The sequence below is a fragment of the Asterias amurensis genome, chromosome 5 (genome assembly GCF_032118995.1).
Source record: "Asterias amurensis chromosome 5, ASM3211899v1".
Lineage (NCBI taxonomy): Eukaryota > Metazoa > Echinodermata > Asteroidea > Forcipulatida > Asteriidae > Asterias > Asterias amurensis.
The window spans coordinates 5,056,686-5,071,477 of record NC_092652.1 but is presented as its reverse complement, the minus strand read 5'-3'; the positions used below and the strand labels follow the sequence as shown (position 1 = coordinate 5,071,477).

The 14,792-nt window shown below is 38.1% G+C and overlaps 1 protein-coding gene across 2 annotated transcripts in view; it reads left to right on the top strand.

Moving 5' to 3' along the window:
• LOC139937032 (atrial natriuretic peptide receptor 1-like) overlaps nt 1-14,792 on the top strand; it is a 68,364-nt gene that overhangs the window by 28,939 nt on the left and 24,633 nt on the right. For both annotated transcript variants that reach the window (XM_071931983.1, XM_071931984.1), the window contains exons 6-11: nt 567-685; nt 2,456-2,534; nt 5,068-5,197; nt 10,691-10,867; nt 11,849-11,950; nt 13,021-13,092. In XM_071931983.1, the coding sequence (XP_071788084.1) occupies nt 567-685; nt 2,456-2,534; nt 5,068-5,197; nt 10,691-10,867; nt 11,849-11,950; nt 13,021-13,092 (679 nt within the window). The remainder of the gene's footprint in view (nt 1-566; nt 686-2,455; nt 2,535-5,067; nt 5,198-10,690; nt 10,868-11,848; nt 11,951-13,020; nt 13,093-14,792) is intronic.

Here is a 14,792-nt window from a genome sequence, read left to right as displayed (position 1 = left end):
TACTACATTTGTCACAATGCTTACTGCAATGTAATGCTTGAAGAAACCCATGAATTTATTTGTGGAATTTGGAAGTCAGATGGTTATCTTTAACGAGTCGAAAGTACTGAATCGCGTGTAATTTTGAAGCCCATAACGTGTTATACGGGATGGTTAGAGCCGATAACAGTCGCAGAAAGTTTTTTTTTTTTTTTTTTTTTTTTTGGTGGTCTGTGAAGATGTGTGTTTAAAGAAGAGTCAGAAGAAAATAGGGGACAATTTCCAATATTTAAGCTTTGTATTTATTGTTGGTACAACAAGCGAAACAGGTGTTGCGGCCTTTTCTAGTTTGCAGATACAGTTTTCTTGAAAATTACTTCCTTTTAGAAGGGATTATTTTTTTAAACACCTGACCTATCGCCATAAAAATTGACACTTGTCATTTTTAATACCACAATTATACGGCGAATGAAAGTCACATAAATTATTAATGGCTTCCTACTCGAGTTTCCAATCAGCTGTTAATAATTGCTAAACATAAGACGGGTAAACTATACAATTAAATATTTTATGTCATTCGATTTTAGTAACCCAAAATACAAGGACATCAACAGGACGATCTATTGGCCGGGAGGGAGCACGGAACCACCAGCAAACGGCCCCGAGTGCGGTTGGAGTAGCGAATTCTGCCCGGAGGGACTCACAAGTAAGTGTCACTATTCGCCAGCCGTACGGATCCCGGGTTTGTGGGGTCCTGCTATTGTTATTCTACTTCCTTGTGGGGTCCCTTGTCATAAAACGCACAAGACTCAATATACACATAAAAGCGCTGTTATTAGGTTATATGGCAGTATGTGCTAACCTCTTCTATGTACGAGGTTTCCACCATGGACAACAGTTAAGAAATAGTGTGGCAATAAAGTTATAGTTCACATTAACATTACGATACCTTGCCTCTGTAGAAGGGAATAAATAACTAGCTCCCGGTTCACTAATGATGACCTGGGAAATCGTCACATTGCACCATTGCAATTCATTGCATCGGTACATGTGAATAAATAACTCAGCTCCCGGTTCACGAATGACGAACTGGGAAATCGTTACATTGCACCGTTTCGATACATTGCATCGGAACATGATGAATAACTACATCGGCTCCCGGTTCACTAATGATGACAATACCATAGAGGCCTATCTGTTCAAGTATGCCCTGAATCTTGCGCCACTCCCGCAGATACCACATAATTAGTTTATAATAAACACGCCATGTAATCTTAGTGTGGCAACAAAAGTTCCTTGTTCATATATTTCACCAATGCGAAACGTGTGAATAAATAACTATTTCCCGGTTCACCAATGATGAACTAGGAAATCGTTTCAACATCAAGGTTACTGTCACAGAGTTCTTGAAGACCATAAAACCAACCTTTTCCAATTATTGACATGGTGCATAGGCTTACCTGTACAAACAACGCTTGGAGTCTTGCGACACTGAAGAAAATACCACTTTTTTCCAGCAACACCACAAAATCAGCTACACGGTACCACATTGTTGACAGTAGCATTTCCGTCCCTGAGACCGGGTTTACCGTCCCTCTGATTACTAACAGGAAATATTGCATCCGGGCGGGAGAGTGTTGGACTTTTTCCCGCCCATTACAGACGACACTGGCGATCAGAATAAAGAGGGAGCAGCTGGTGAAATTGCTGTGTATCTAAAAAAAAAAATATATGGATTATTTCAAAAATTAACCTAAAGCATTCCAGAACATATCCATTATAGTGAACGCATTCAGACATGTAGGAAAAAGAGATTGAATGAAAAGACGTTAAACCGATGTTTGTAGGAGAGAGATTGGCAGTTACCAGCTTTGGGTCGCCGAATTCCGTTCACAGGAAAATCACCTAGACAAAAAACACACACACACAATACATACACACAATTGCTGAATGTCTATGGCACTAAAGGGTCCTTATAAATACCTTGTACCTTTTGGTTAAAAGAAACGCTAGGTGCTCAATATGTGACAAGGTGTACCCCCCCCCCTCCCCATCCTCTCCTATTGTATATTCATTGTGCTTTGGAATTCTTTGGAATTCTTTAGAAAATGTTGGGGTCGGTTCTACTTCCAAACGCGAAGAATTTGGAGCATCAATGGGTGATGGGACTCCCGCTGCAGCATATTGGGAATTTGTCTCATAAAAAAAAACAGGGAAACAACGAAAAAAACAAAAACAAAAACCATCCCGATAAGAAGACAATGAGTTTTTAAACAAAATACACGTTTCAGAACATGAATTGCCCCCTCCCCCGCAGTTGTGCCATTGTCCATCATTGGCACTGATATTGGTGCATCAGAATTTATTGCAGAATGATAAAAAAAAACAGTGCTTCAGTAATGTTCTTAGAACTCCTCTGTCTAAGTTTGCATTACATTGACACTCATTTGATTTTGTTTCTATTTCCTTTGTACAGCTCCTGAACTCGCCATTATTATAGTTTCGTCTATCACCTTCGTCATCATCACGTGCATCGTTGCATTATTCATCTACAGGTAAACCATCTGCGTTCACACGGGGGCTAATAAAAACCGTGGTTATCATTTGCCTGAAAGGAACGTATATGCATTTACTTTTTAGAATCGTTCGATTGTTTTAGTCCGAAGTGTAGCTATACACTACAACTATCCTACGGAAAATTTCGTTTCAAAGGGTGGTAGCGTTTCGTTTTAAAATTTAAAGGCAGTGGACACTATTGGTAATTACTCAAAAAAAGTTGCTATAGCATAAAACATTACTTGGTAATGAGTTTTGATATATAGTATAAAACATTGTGAGAAACGGCTTCCTCTGAAGGAACGTATTTAGTTTTCGAAAAAGAAGTTATTTTCCACGAATTTGATTTCGAGGCCTCAGAATTTGAGGTCTCGAAATCAAACGCATGAAAGCACACAACTGCATGTGACAAGGGTGTTTGTTCTTTCATTATTATCTCTCAACTTCGACGACCAATATAATTGAGCTCAAATTTTCGTACGTTTGTTATTTGTATGCATATGTTGAGATACACCAAGTGGGAAAACTGGTCTTTGAAAAGTGTCCAGTTTTTTTAAAATCCCAATTAATAAATGTAGGTTTACAGACAAACTGTAACCTGTGAAAATTGTAATTCAAAATGTGGTAATTTTTTTTGAGATGCCGCCGAAAATCTTGAGCGTTTATAGTCCAAAAAGGAATCGTAAATACAACCGCGCATCACACTCGGAGAAAATCTTCTAACAGTAACGTCTCAAATTCAGCGTGTGGGTAACATGTAAACTGATATATTATACCATAACCAATTTACTTCGACGAAAAATGATTCTCAAAAAGCCTTTAGCCGTGTTCGCACTGCATTAAACTTTCCCACCGTTACCTGGGCTGTACGCACTGGACTTAAAATTGGTAAAGTTACCCATTGGCTCGGTTAGTCTGCACAAATTAAGTCCAGTGCGAACGCGGCTTTACACTTCTCAAAAGCTATTGTACTTCTTGCCAATGAAGGTTTTATTGCCATAGATTTTATGAGTGGTTACTAAACGTACCTTCCCTTTAATGGCCTCGGTTTATAGTTTCATCTATTTACTGAAAATTTCCCCCCTTATGTTTGCTTTGTCTGCACCCAGTAATATTATTCAAACAAAGCTTAATGTAGGACAAAGACACTGAGTTAATAATTACGCTTCCAATCATTGATGTCAGGTCCTGCATTGGTAATAAAACCGAGGATGCTTTGTGAAGTGAGCTGTAATCACTCGCAAACCTTAGGAAAACCTTGGCCCAATTTTAAACGGAGGCTTTAATTTAAAACAAATTAGCTAAGCACAAACACAATTATGCTAACAAGAATAAGGTTACCGGCCAAAATACCACATGACATGTACAATTTGTGACTGGTATCCTGCTCCTTACTGCTCAGCAGATATGTGTCAAGCAATATTTGCAAACTTGGCTGAAGCAGCTGTATGAAATTGGAACCTGGTAACAAAAACAAAGGATGTTTCATTAAGTAAGTTTAATCACTGGAGCTCGCAAGCCGTATAAAACCTCCAAACAATGGTGCTTGCCACACATGAACTAGAAACATGAGGTTGTCCCAATACATTTGTAACTGTCGATGAAGGTAAAATTATTTGTTGCATGAACAGTCGTTCATTTGGAATGCTTACCAGTGTTACTGCACGATTGATGTTAAAGGGTATAATGAGGCATTCTATACCCGTCACTAAAAAAACAAAACTCGGGTGTGAAATTGGACACCACGGCTGTCACGTAAATACTGGAAAGAATCAAACTTTACACTGCTAAGGGTGGTAAGGTAACACTACATTCTGCCAACCAACACAAAACCGATTTGATTTTATTGAACTTGAATTCCCTCTACTGACAAGGAACTCGTAAAACGGGCGGACACGGTTATGAATCTCGCAGCTTGCTGCCTAACAACGACAATAAAATCTCACAAAATAAATGAGCCGATTGCCTATCCAGTTTAATAAACCATGTGTGGACACATTTAGTCTGTGGTTTTACGGCTGGGCAATAATAGCCAAAGCAACGTTTAATGTGTTGAAGTGCCTGCTTTTCTAGATAGATCGTATAAAAACACCGACGATTAGGCTGATATTTTGTCTATATCCGATTGTTTCTAACCGTATACCGTATGGCAATTGTGCCCAAAAAATTCGTTTATAATTCTGATAGAGGTTTCATGGCCGAGTGGTTTAGAGCATCGACTTAAAGTTATCAGAGTGTGGGTTCGAGTCCCGGTCGTGATAGTTTACTATAATTGCTTCTCTTCACCCAGGGGTATAGATGGGTACCTTCAAGGGTAGTATTTTGTATGAAGAAAGTTTTTAGAGCGCTACGTTTGCCCCCGGGTTGTATACTTCCTAGGGAGCTGAGAAAGTTCAATGGACGTTATTGGCCCAGTGACCAGGGCACTTGTGTAAAGTGAATTAATACGTTTATTGTGAAATGCGCTATTATAGTGATTAACTATGTTTTTATCTGAAGACCGAGTATTTTGTCTCTTTTTGTTGTTGCCAGGAATCGTAAATACGAAGCAGAGCTGAGAAGGCAAGTGTGGAAGATAAACTACGATGACATCATCTTCAGTTCCCATGCTGAACACTCAAGAAGGAAAATCGGCACCAGTTATGAATTCAGCATGGCAAAGGTATACACAACAGTAATATAATGGGAGACTTTGGAACGCTAAGTGGCAGCAGACTAGACTGGTACCATGTCTTTATCCACAAAGATAAATACAGGTATTGATTTTAGAACCATACAATCACTTCATTGGATAAATGTGGAGTGACGTAAGCCATTCGTGTTTGTTTTGATTGGCCGTCTGCAGGCAGCAGCGTGCATTTTTTTTATTGTAAGAACGTAGGATTTCACTGCAAATCTCCATTTTAAATGAATGCGCGATTAAATGTGTGAAACGTTTACACCATCACATAGAAACATCTGTTAAATTCGTATATCTTATGTAATAGTGGGCCTACTGGAAAAATATATATAAATGCGCTTATACACTTAGAACAAGGTTCACAACATAGCAAGTATGCGCACGTGATAATCCGACTGCAATGTCCTTTTAGTGGATTGAGATGTAACTTCGCGAGGTTGCGTAGCTTTGGACTTTAACAGTAGGTGTTGCGTTTGTACTGACATCAATAATAAGTGTTGAAGCACTACACATTCGACACTAATTACTGTTTCCCTTTTGAAACAGTAATTGAGAGTGTGCTCCCATCCTCCATTTCGTATATTCAATCAGCTTATAATGGATTTACGTAGACAGATTCAATTGTTACTGCACTAAGTGTAGTGACGTATACAGTCCAGAGTTACGCAGTCTGTCATTATTTTTCAATACAATTACTGCATGGCAGCAGCCAACTGCCCTGGCCTAAACTATAATCGATCGTGACTACTGTTGCATTGTCGAAACTATCGCGATCAATCAGAAACGTCGTGTACAGAAACGCTTAAAGGCACTGGTCACCTTTGGTAACCCTCAAAGACCAGTATTCTCACTTGATGTATCCAAACGTATGCATAAAAAGTAATAACAAACCTGATAAAATTTGGACTAAATTGGTCATCGAATTTGTTAGAGAATAATGATTGAAAAAAAAACCACCCTTGTTGCACCACTTTGTGTGTTTTCAGATGCATAATAAATGGCTTCAGCTGAAGTGGGTGAGAAATTATCTCTTTCTCAAAAACTACGTACTTCAGAGGGTGACGTTTCTCACAATGCTTTATACCTCCCACAATGGAAACGTTGACTCAATTGGTCAACGAAGTTGCAAAATAATAATGAAAGGAAAAGCACCTTGCTTGCACACTTTTTGTTTTTTTCAGATGCCTAAAAAGGCTTCATACCTGAAGTATTTTATTAATTTGAGTGAGAAACTACCTCCTACTTCAGAAGGAGCTTTCCCCACAATGTGTTATACTATCAACAGCTCTCCATTGCTCGTTACCAAGTAAGGTTTTATGCTTACAATAATTATTGTTAGTAATACCAATAGTGCCCATTAATAACACCAATAGTGTCTTTAATGTACGGGTAAATCGTAGCATAACACAGCCCGTCGGTGTATTGGAGGCGCATGCAAGCCGGTTGTGTAACGAGCAAGCTTCCCCAGGCCGTGATGTGAATGAGTTTACCCGGGGTTAGATTATATCCGGTGTAGTATACTAGAACTTTAATGAGACCATGCAGGGTATACTAGGCAACGGATACCGAGAGCACGTAGCTGAAATAACCTGATCCAGACTTATCAAAATATAGAGGTACCGGTTTTAGACTATTTCTAAAACCACGGCTTGTGATTGTAGGTTCAGTCAGTTTCACAGCCACTTCGTTAGAACCGTAACCACAAACGTGTGCTTTGACAAAGTTTAGAAAGGCACCGATTTACAAATAATGGAAAAAAAAACAAAACAAAAACTTTACTCAGCCATGAACAACATGCACATGTTTAAACCCGCTGTTGTTTCAGAGCATACGTCGAGTTTCATTAAATCTGGCTTTTTCGAAGGACAAAGCGGTTGTGGCTATAACAACTGTCAATTAATGGCATTATTACTAAGTAGACGGCGACGTGACCGAGATTCGAGTCGCCCTTCATATCAGTGTCGCAAGAGAATCTGCAGCAATATTAAACAGCTACCTGAGCGGAATGTTTTCAACAGAAATGGTATTTTTACTTGTTTATAATGCACTTGTTCACCATTTTAATGTAATTTTGATATGTGTACACTTCTGGACTTTTCGTAATTATCGAGTAAAAAATCAGGCCCCTACCTTCTGCCGTTGAGAGCGGGCGTCAAAGGGAGTTTTGTCATTTGTGGGAGTTTGCTTTGTTATACATCCACGCTGCAACAAAGCGGCTTTATCTACTTATGACGTTTTGAGAGTGATTACGTAACGGGGCTTTTCGCATATCTCGCAGAAAAGCTCTGGACAAGGGCATACAAAATGATTGTTTTTTTACACAAATGAAACCTATTTATAATCATATGACTCGATTTCCTTATTCATCGAAAACATTTTAAGTGGAATTCAGCAAAGTTCACGACTTGACATTTTCGTTCAAGCAGGTCTTTTTAAACACACGCAGCAAGACACGACATTGATATTGTGTTCTTATGAGCGACCACGACCATGCCTGTGGTAGTGAGGCATCGTAAGTGCACTGAAACTCGTGGAAATTTAACTCAAACAAAAATCAGCATAACAACGTACTTGATAAAGAGCAATGGAGAGATGCTGGTGGTAAAACTTATTGTGAGAAACGGGTTTTTCTGAAGTAACGTAGTTTTTTGACGAAATGTGTAAATTTCTCACTCAAATATCTAAAGACTTCAGGCATGCAGCCTTTAATTATGCACATGAAAGCACACACAATTTTGCAACAGGATAATTTTTCTTTCATTGTTCCTTTGCAACTTCGATTTCCAATGTAGTCCAAATTTTAACAGATTCGTTATTTTTTTTTACATGTGGGGATACACCAAGTGAGAATACTGGTCTTTGACACATACCAAACGTGTCTAGCGCCTTTAACTGTATATGTCACGTTGACGAATGCATCTTTAAGATAGTGATCTGCATGCCGCTGCAACCAAAGTCACTATCAATTTGAACGCGGCCCAATCAGCAATTAGGGAAACAAAGACCACGGCGATGTTTTCTCAGTCGGGTTTCAAGTTCTCAATAAGTGTCAATATTGCACCAACACGCTTCCCTTCGTGTCTGGTTAGAGACACCCTACATTGTCTCAACCCGACACTTGTTTGCAATGTCCGTTTCAATTTGTAAACGTCGCGACATCTTGTTTGAACCAGATTGAGTTTCGAACCCAAAGGTGTGAAGGAACACATATTTTGTGCGCGTAGAGATGCTAGGTTTGATTTTGATTTACATTTTAGATAACATTTTTTGTTTGCAGACTTGAAACAGGTACAGGCAATCATCCATCGTATATATATGTTGTCTCCCTCAAAGATTTGAGACAGTAACAAGCCTCCATTCAACGTATATTGCAACAAAACATAAAGACGCAAGGGACAAATTAAGTTTGATTTTCGGGTACCTGACATGGCGCGTACATTCAGCCACGCACAAAAATAACGTTGCATTGACGTTCTACTTTGCTTGTTGTCAAGTAGGTTTTTTATGCTAACAATTATTTTGAGTAATAACCAACAATGTCCAGTGCCTTAAGCCAGTTATAAACCTTCATTCAACGTATCTTCCACAAAAGCAAATCCGCGAATAATTAAACTAATTTGACTTAGGGCTGGAATGCTGACATTACAGCACATTTGATTTCAGCCGTGCAGAAAAATAACGTTGCATTGACGTTCCATCCACACTGTGTGCATTGTGCATGGCATAATTGGAAAGTGTGTATGTTTTTCGTCTTGAAAGAGCATCATCTGTCATAGTTCGTTGATGGAATAAACATCGACATCAATTTTCTGGCGACAATAAAATTTTATGATTTAAAGGCACTGTGGGCACCTTCGGTAATTGTCAAAGACTAGTACTCTCACTTGGTGTATCTCAACATAATATGCACAAACATTGTTGTCAAAGTTGCGAGATAATAATGGAAGAAAAAACACCCTGTGTGCTTTCGGATGCTTGATTTCGGGACCTCAAAATCTAAATCTGATGTCTCGAAATGAAATTTGTGGAAAATCACTTCTTTCTCGAACTTTACTTTACTTCAGAGCGATCCGTTTCTCACAATGTTTTATACTATCAACAGCTCTACATTGCTTGTTGCCAAGTAAGTTTTTTAGTGCTAACAATTATTTTGAGTAATTACCAATAATGTCCAGTGCCTTTAAAGCCATTATACACTTTCGGTAAACAGTATTGTCCAAGTCCCACAATTCGTGTATCACAACTTATATATAAAATAACAATCCTGTGGAAATTTAGGCTCAATCGGACATCGGAGTCGGGAGAAAATAACGGGAAAACTTACTCCTGTTTTCGCGCGTTTCGCCGTGTCATAACATGTGTTTATAACAAATCCGTAATTCTCGTTAACGAGAATTTATATTGTTTTACCGTTTTCTCAAAAAGTAAAGCATTTCATGGACTAATATTTCAAGAGAAGTCTTTCACCATTACCTTCTGTAAACCCTGTAAATTATTTGTAAATCTGTGAACTTTTTTTTTTCTGTACCGAAAGGGTCCAATGGCTTTAAGTAATCCTATTAATCAACCTTTGCGTAAAGCACTTTACTATTGCTTAAAGGCAGTGGACACCATTGGTTATTACCCCAAACAATTATTATCATAAAACATAACTTGGTAACGAGTAATGGGGAGAAGTTGATAGTATAAAACATTGTGAGGAACGGCTCCCTCTGAAGTAATGTAGTTTTCGAGAAAGAAGTAGTTTTCAACGAATTTGATTTCGAGACCTCAGATTTAGAATTTGAGGTCGCGAAATCAAGCATCTGAAAGCACACAACTTCGTGCGACAAGGGTGTTTATTCTTTCATTATTATCTCGCAACTTCGATAACCGATTGAGCTCAAATTTTTACAGGTTTGTTATTTTATGCATATGTTGAGATACATCAAGTGAGAAGACTGGTCTTTGACAATTACCAATAGTGTCCAGCGTCTTTAATAATGTATGTCTTTGTTTATTTAAATAATCAGTAAGAAAAGGTAAAGAATTATATAGTGCCGCGTTGTATAAGTAATTACTAATTAAAGGCAGCGGACACTATTGGTAATTGTCAAAGACTAGCCTTCACAGTTGGTGTATCTCCACATATGCATAAAATAACTAACCTGTGAAAATTTGAGCTCAATCGGTCATCAAAGTTGCGAGATAATAATGAAAGAAGAAAACAACATAGTCACACGAAGTTGTGTGCGTTTAAATGGTTGATTTCGAGACCTCAAGTTCTAAACTTGAGGTCACGAAATCAAATTCGTGGAAAATTACTTCTATCTCGAAAACTACTCCACTTCAGAGGGAGCCGTTTCTCACAATGTTTTATACGGCCAACCTCTCCCCATTACTCGTTACCAAGTGAGGTTTAATGCTAATAATTATTTTGAGTAATTACCAATAGTGTCCACTGCCTTTAGAACCCTCTTTGTATAACCATGACAGTTTTCATCGCAAATGAACGACCAGGGACGAGGGTTGGCGGACGGCAGTAACGTGTCTCTCTTCAGCTCCAAAGCCTTTACAAAAGTAGGTCGTTACCAGGGGTCATGGGTGGCCATCAAATCCATCAACAAAACCAGTGTTCACATTACAAGAGAGATTCTGAAGGATTTTAAAGAGGTACACATTTTTTGTTTTCGTTTGAAATAATCATATTGGTGATGATGACTGAGTTTAAAAAAAAAAAAAAAATTCTTCTATCATTTTTACCATGAATCTAAAGAACACAATTGAAAAGGCATATTTACAAATCTGTTTTGTTATCTGTAACATTGAATATTAATTCATCTACGAGAATATCAAGCGCCAAAAGCTGTGACATCGAGATGACGTATACAAATTGAAACAGTAGAGTTAACCATCGCTAAAATGAAAAACAACATCTGTCCATCACCATACGAACATGGTTTTGAGTGTCTACATATTTAAAACAATAGATGCAACAAATGCTAGCAAGATGTTAGGTTGCTTAATTTAGTTAACTGCCATTTCTATAGACGATGTGACCTGTGACATCACATGTTTACAAAAGAGCCACAGAGCCATGGACTTCCTTGCAGGCATGCATACCATCTTATATTTATGGAGATTGCATTGTCTAATTCTTATCAACTTTTGATATGATGAAAGGGGGCACATCTCAAAATTTGACCAGCTTTTACTTTTATAACTCTTGGTTTTATGTGGAAATTATGGCACAAAATGTAAACTTTCCCATAGGGCCAGTGTAATATATTGCCTGCCAGAATTCTGAAAGAATGTACAAGGTCACACTTATTGTAACAGGGCTCACATGGTCTATTGGCCAGTAACATTAGTTTGTCATAGTTGTTTTAGACATTGTTTATTTCACCTATATTGAGTTTACAATAATATGGGATTGCCTACTTATCTAACTGCCAATTGGTATTTGCCAGTGTCACAGGTTTTGAAGACCTACATGTACATCTGTTGTTTTATAAACTGTTTATTTCAGTGGAAAGCATCGTCCTCTTCGGGTTGATCCACACCCATTGGTGTACCCATAACTAAAACATCAAACCAACCACACATTTTTGTTAGTCATAATGTGTTCCTCTATTTTATTGTCTTTGCTATTAGCTTCGCGATCTCCAACACACGAACATCAACCAATTTCTGGGAGCATGCGTAGAACAGCCCATCTGTATCGTATATAGATACTGCAGTCGGGGCAGTTTGCAGGTAAGAGAGTCTAACTCGCAAACAAGGTTTTGATATTTTTGGTAGATTCATTTTTGGTCACAATCAGGTCACGTTACAGATTTACATAAAACTTACACGGTCTAGTGATGATGATAGTAGAAAACATCCCTTTGAAATATTTTGTCTGAAATTTCACATTTTGATGAGAAATGAATAATCTAATTTCGCGTTAGGAGTTTATCGCCCAGTGAGCGTTTTATTCATTTTTATTTTGGCTTCGATGCAATGCAACATTTTTAATCGGTTTTCACTGTTCTCCCGTGACCCAGATGACTGATCGATCTCAAACTTGTCAGTTTATGTATACGGTGGATAACATAGAGTGCTTACACTGCCAGCAACCATTTCGCTAGCAAAACCAATTCTGCAATGTTTCTTTAACATTCGATACTGAAGTACTCAATGTCAAAAGGAAGCAAGCATTCTAAAGGCAACAACTATGCCAAAACGTCTTGAATAATTATAAGAGTAAAATTTAATCTACGGAGAATTCCGAACCCATTTAGATCACAGAAAAACCCTCACGGGACAATCGGCAAACAAATCTTGCAGGCTTTTATAAACAATAAAATCGTGGCGTCATTCCATTCAGGGTATCATTGCAATACTACAGTGGGTTGGCAATAGGAATTAATAAAATATAGAAGAGTTTGCGGAATTAATAACTCTTTCACTGATGTACGACTGTATGATAATAACAACCACAGTTACAACATTTTGTTTACACAAATTCCAAATTGTGCAATATACGTGTATTTGCACCCCTTTTGCACCCCGTAGCTGTAATAGTGGATCACACAGGGGATGTTCCAAGTAGAAGCAATTTTCTTCCTCCATGGTAGAAGAGACAACGCCCTTGAAACAATTAAACACAACACAATGGCACTAAAGTAGCTCAGTGAAAGTCCAGCCCCCCAACTATCGCTTCTGGGAATTGGATCCCCTCATGTTCCCTTTGTGTTCTGCTGGACCATGGAGGACCATGCAGGTATCCATGGCTGGACTTAACAATTCCCTTTTGTGTCTGTTTTGTTCACATTGTGTCTTAGGATGTGCTGAACAATGATCATATCAAGCTGGACTATCTCTTCAAGTGGTCTTTTGCAATGGATGTGGCCAGGGTAAGAATACAATTAATTCAATTTCTATTATTATGATAAGAGTCAACTTACGAAGAGGTACAACAACTCTGTAGAGTTTCACATGCTGAATCCGATGTAATAAAAGGTCAGTATCGGCCATTGAGCGGGGATAATGCATTTATAGGGCAAACTTTTGGATGACTTTGTGCTATTATGTAACCATACACAATTACCATTACGAAGAATCAATGAAAAAGCAAACATTGTGTGTGCTTGTGAATTGTTGATATTTCTCATTCACATCTCCAGAATTGGCTTCATTCAAAGTTCATTTCAAGTTATAAACATCTTTTTAAATATACGTTGCTGTCATTATGAATGATGCTTTATAGAACATTACTGTTAGATATTGAATCATTTTCATGATAAACAACGTGTCTTGAACAATGTTTATTATCTGTATACTAATATAAATGCGAATTTAATCGAATTTAGCTCAGTATACCGGTCCAGTTTTTAATTCTCTCCCGTCCGTTTGTTTGTTTGTTTTGTTATGTTGTCTTTGCCTACTGTTTTTGTATTTTGCCTCGGCTTATTTGAACAGGCTCCTTACTCACAACGTATGTTATTACAATTTTTGTCAGTATCATTATCAATGGTCATGTTTACTCTTTGCTTGTATTGTTCTACTATAATTATGTCCATGTGAATCTGTCTTTATGCTTCATTGTACATATGTTGCACGCAGTGACGGGGTCCATGGCGTTTTGTACACTCGAGGGGGGAATCGAACCCGAGGCGAAGCCGAGGGTGCCATTTCCCCCCGAGGGTGTACAAAACCCATGGACCCCAGTCACAGCGTGCAACAATTGTTTTGTTATACCTTTATATAATTGTTATTCCTCTTCTCGAAGTTCTGTTGTCATCGTCAAACATTATTACGACGGACTATTAAGTGTTTAATAAGCAGACGAACAAGAAACAATTCCCTCGAACCCACCGTTGTTTCGTACTCAGTGCTGGAAATCGACCAACACTGGGAACTATCAAGGTGATGTACACCGGTGTACATCACTTTTCATGTTCCCCGGCCCGTCGAGCCATGTAACATGCGTTTTTGTTGCGCGTCACATGTTTGGTTCTCGACCAATCAAACTTCACAATTTGTTACCGAGGTATGACAATTTCTATTGTAAGCTGTCTTCATTTTGTGTCGCCTTGATCGGTTTTCTGGAGAAGTGCGCATTATAAATCCGTTTTATTGTTATTATTACTATTACTATTATTACTATTATTATTATTATTATTATTATTATTATTATTATTATTATTATTATTATTATTATTATTATTATTATTATTATTATTATTATTATTATTACTATTACTATTACTATTACTGTTACTGTTACTGTTACTGTTACTGTTACTGTTACTGTTAATAATAATAATAATAATAAATGAGACTTATAAAGCGCATTTTACAAAATTCAATGCGCTGGAAGAGTGCTACGGAAAAGACGATTATGAGAATAGATGTGTTTTTAATTTACTCTTGAATGTCTGGAGTGTGTTGGTGTTCCGAATATGACTTGGTAGGGCGTTCCAGCACCGGGGACCAGCGACTGAAAAGGACCGGTCCCCTGCCATTTTGTGTGTGCGAGGGATTGTAAGATTCTGGCCGGAGCGGAGCCCACTCCGGCCAGGTTTGTTGAAATTTAGCGACTCTGTAAGGTATT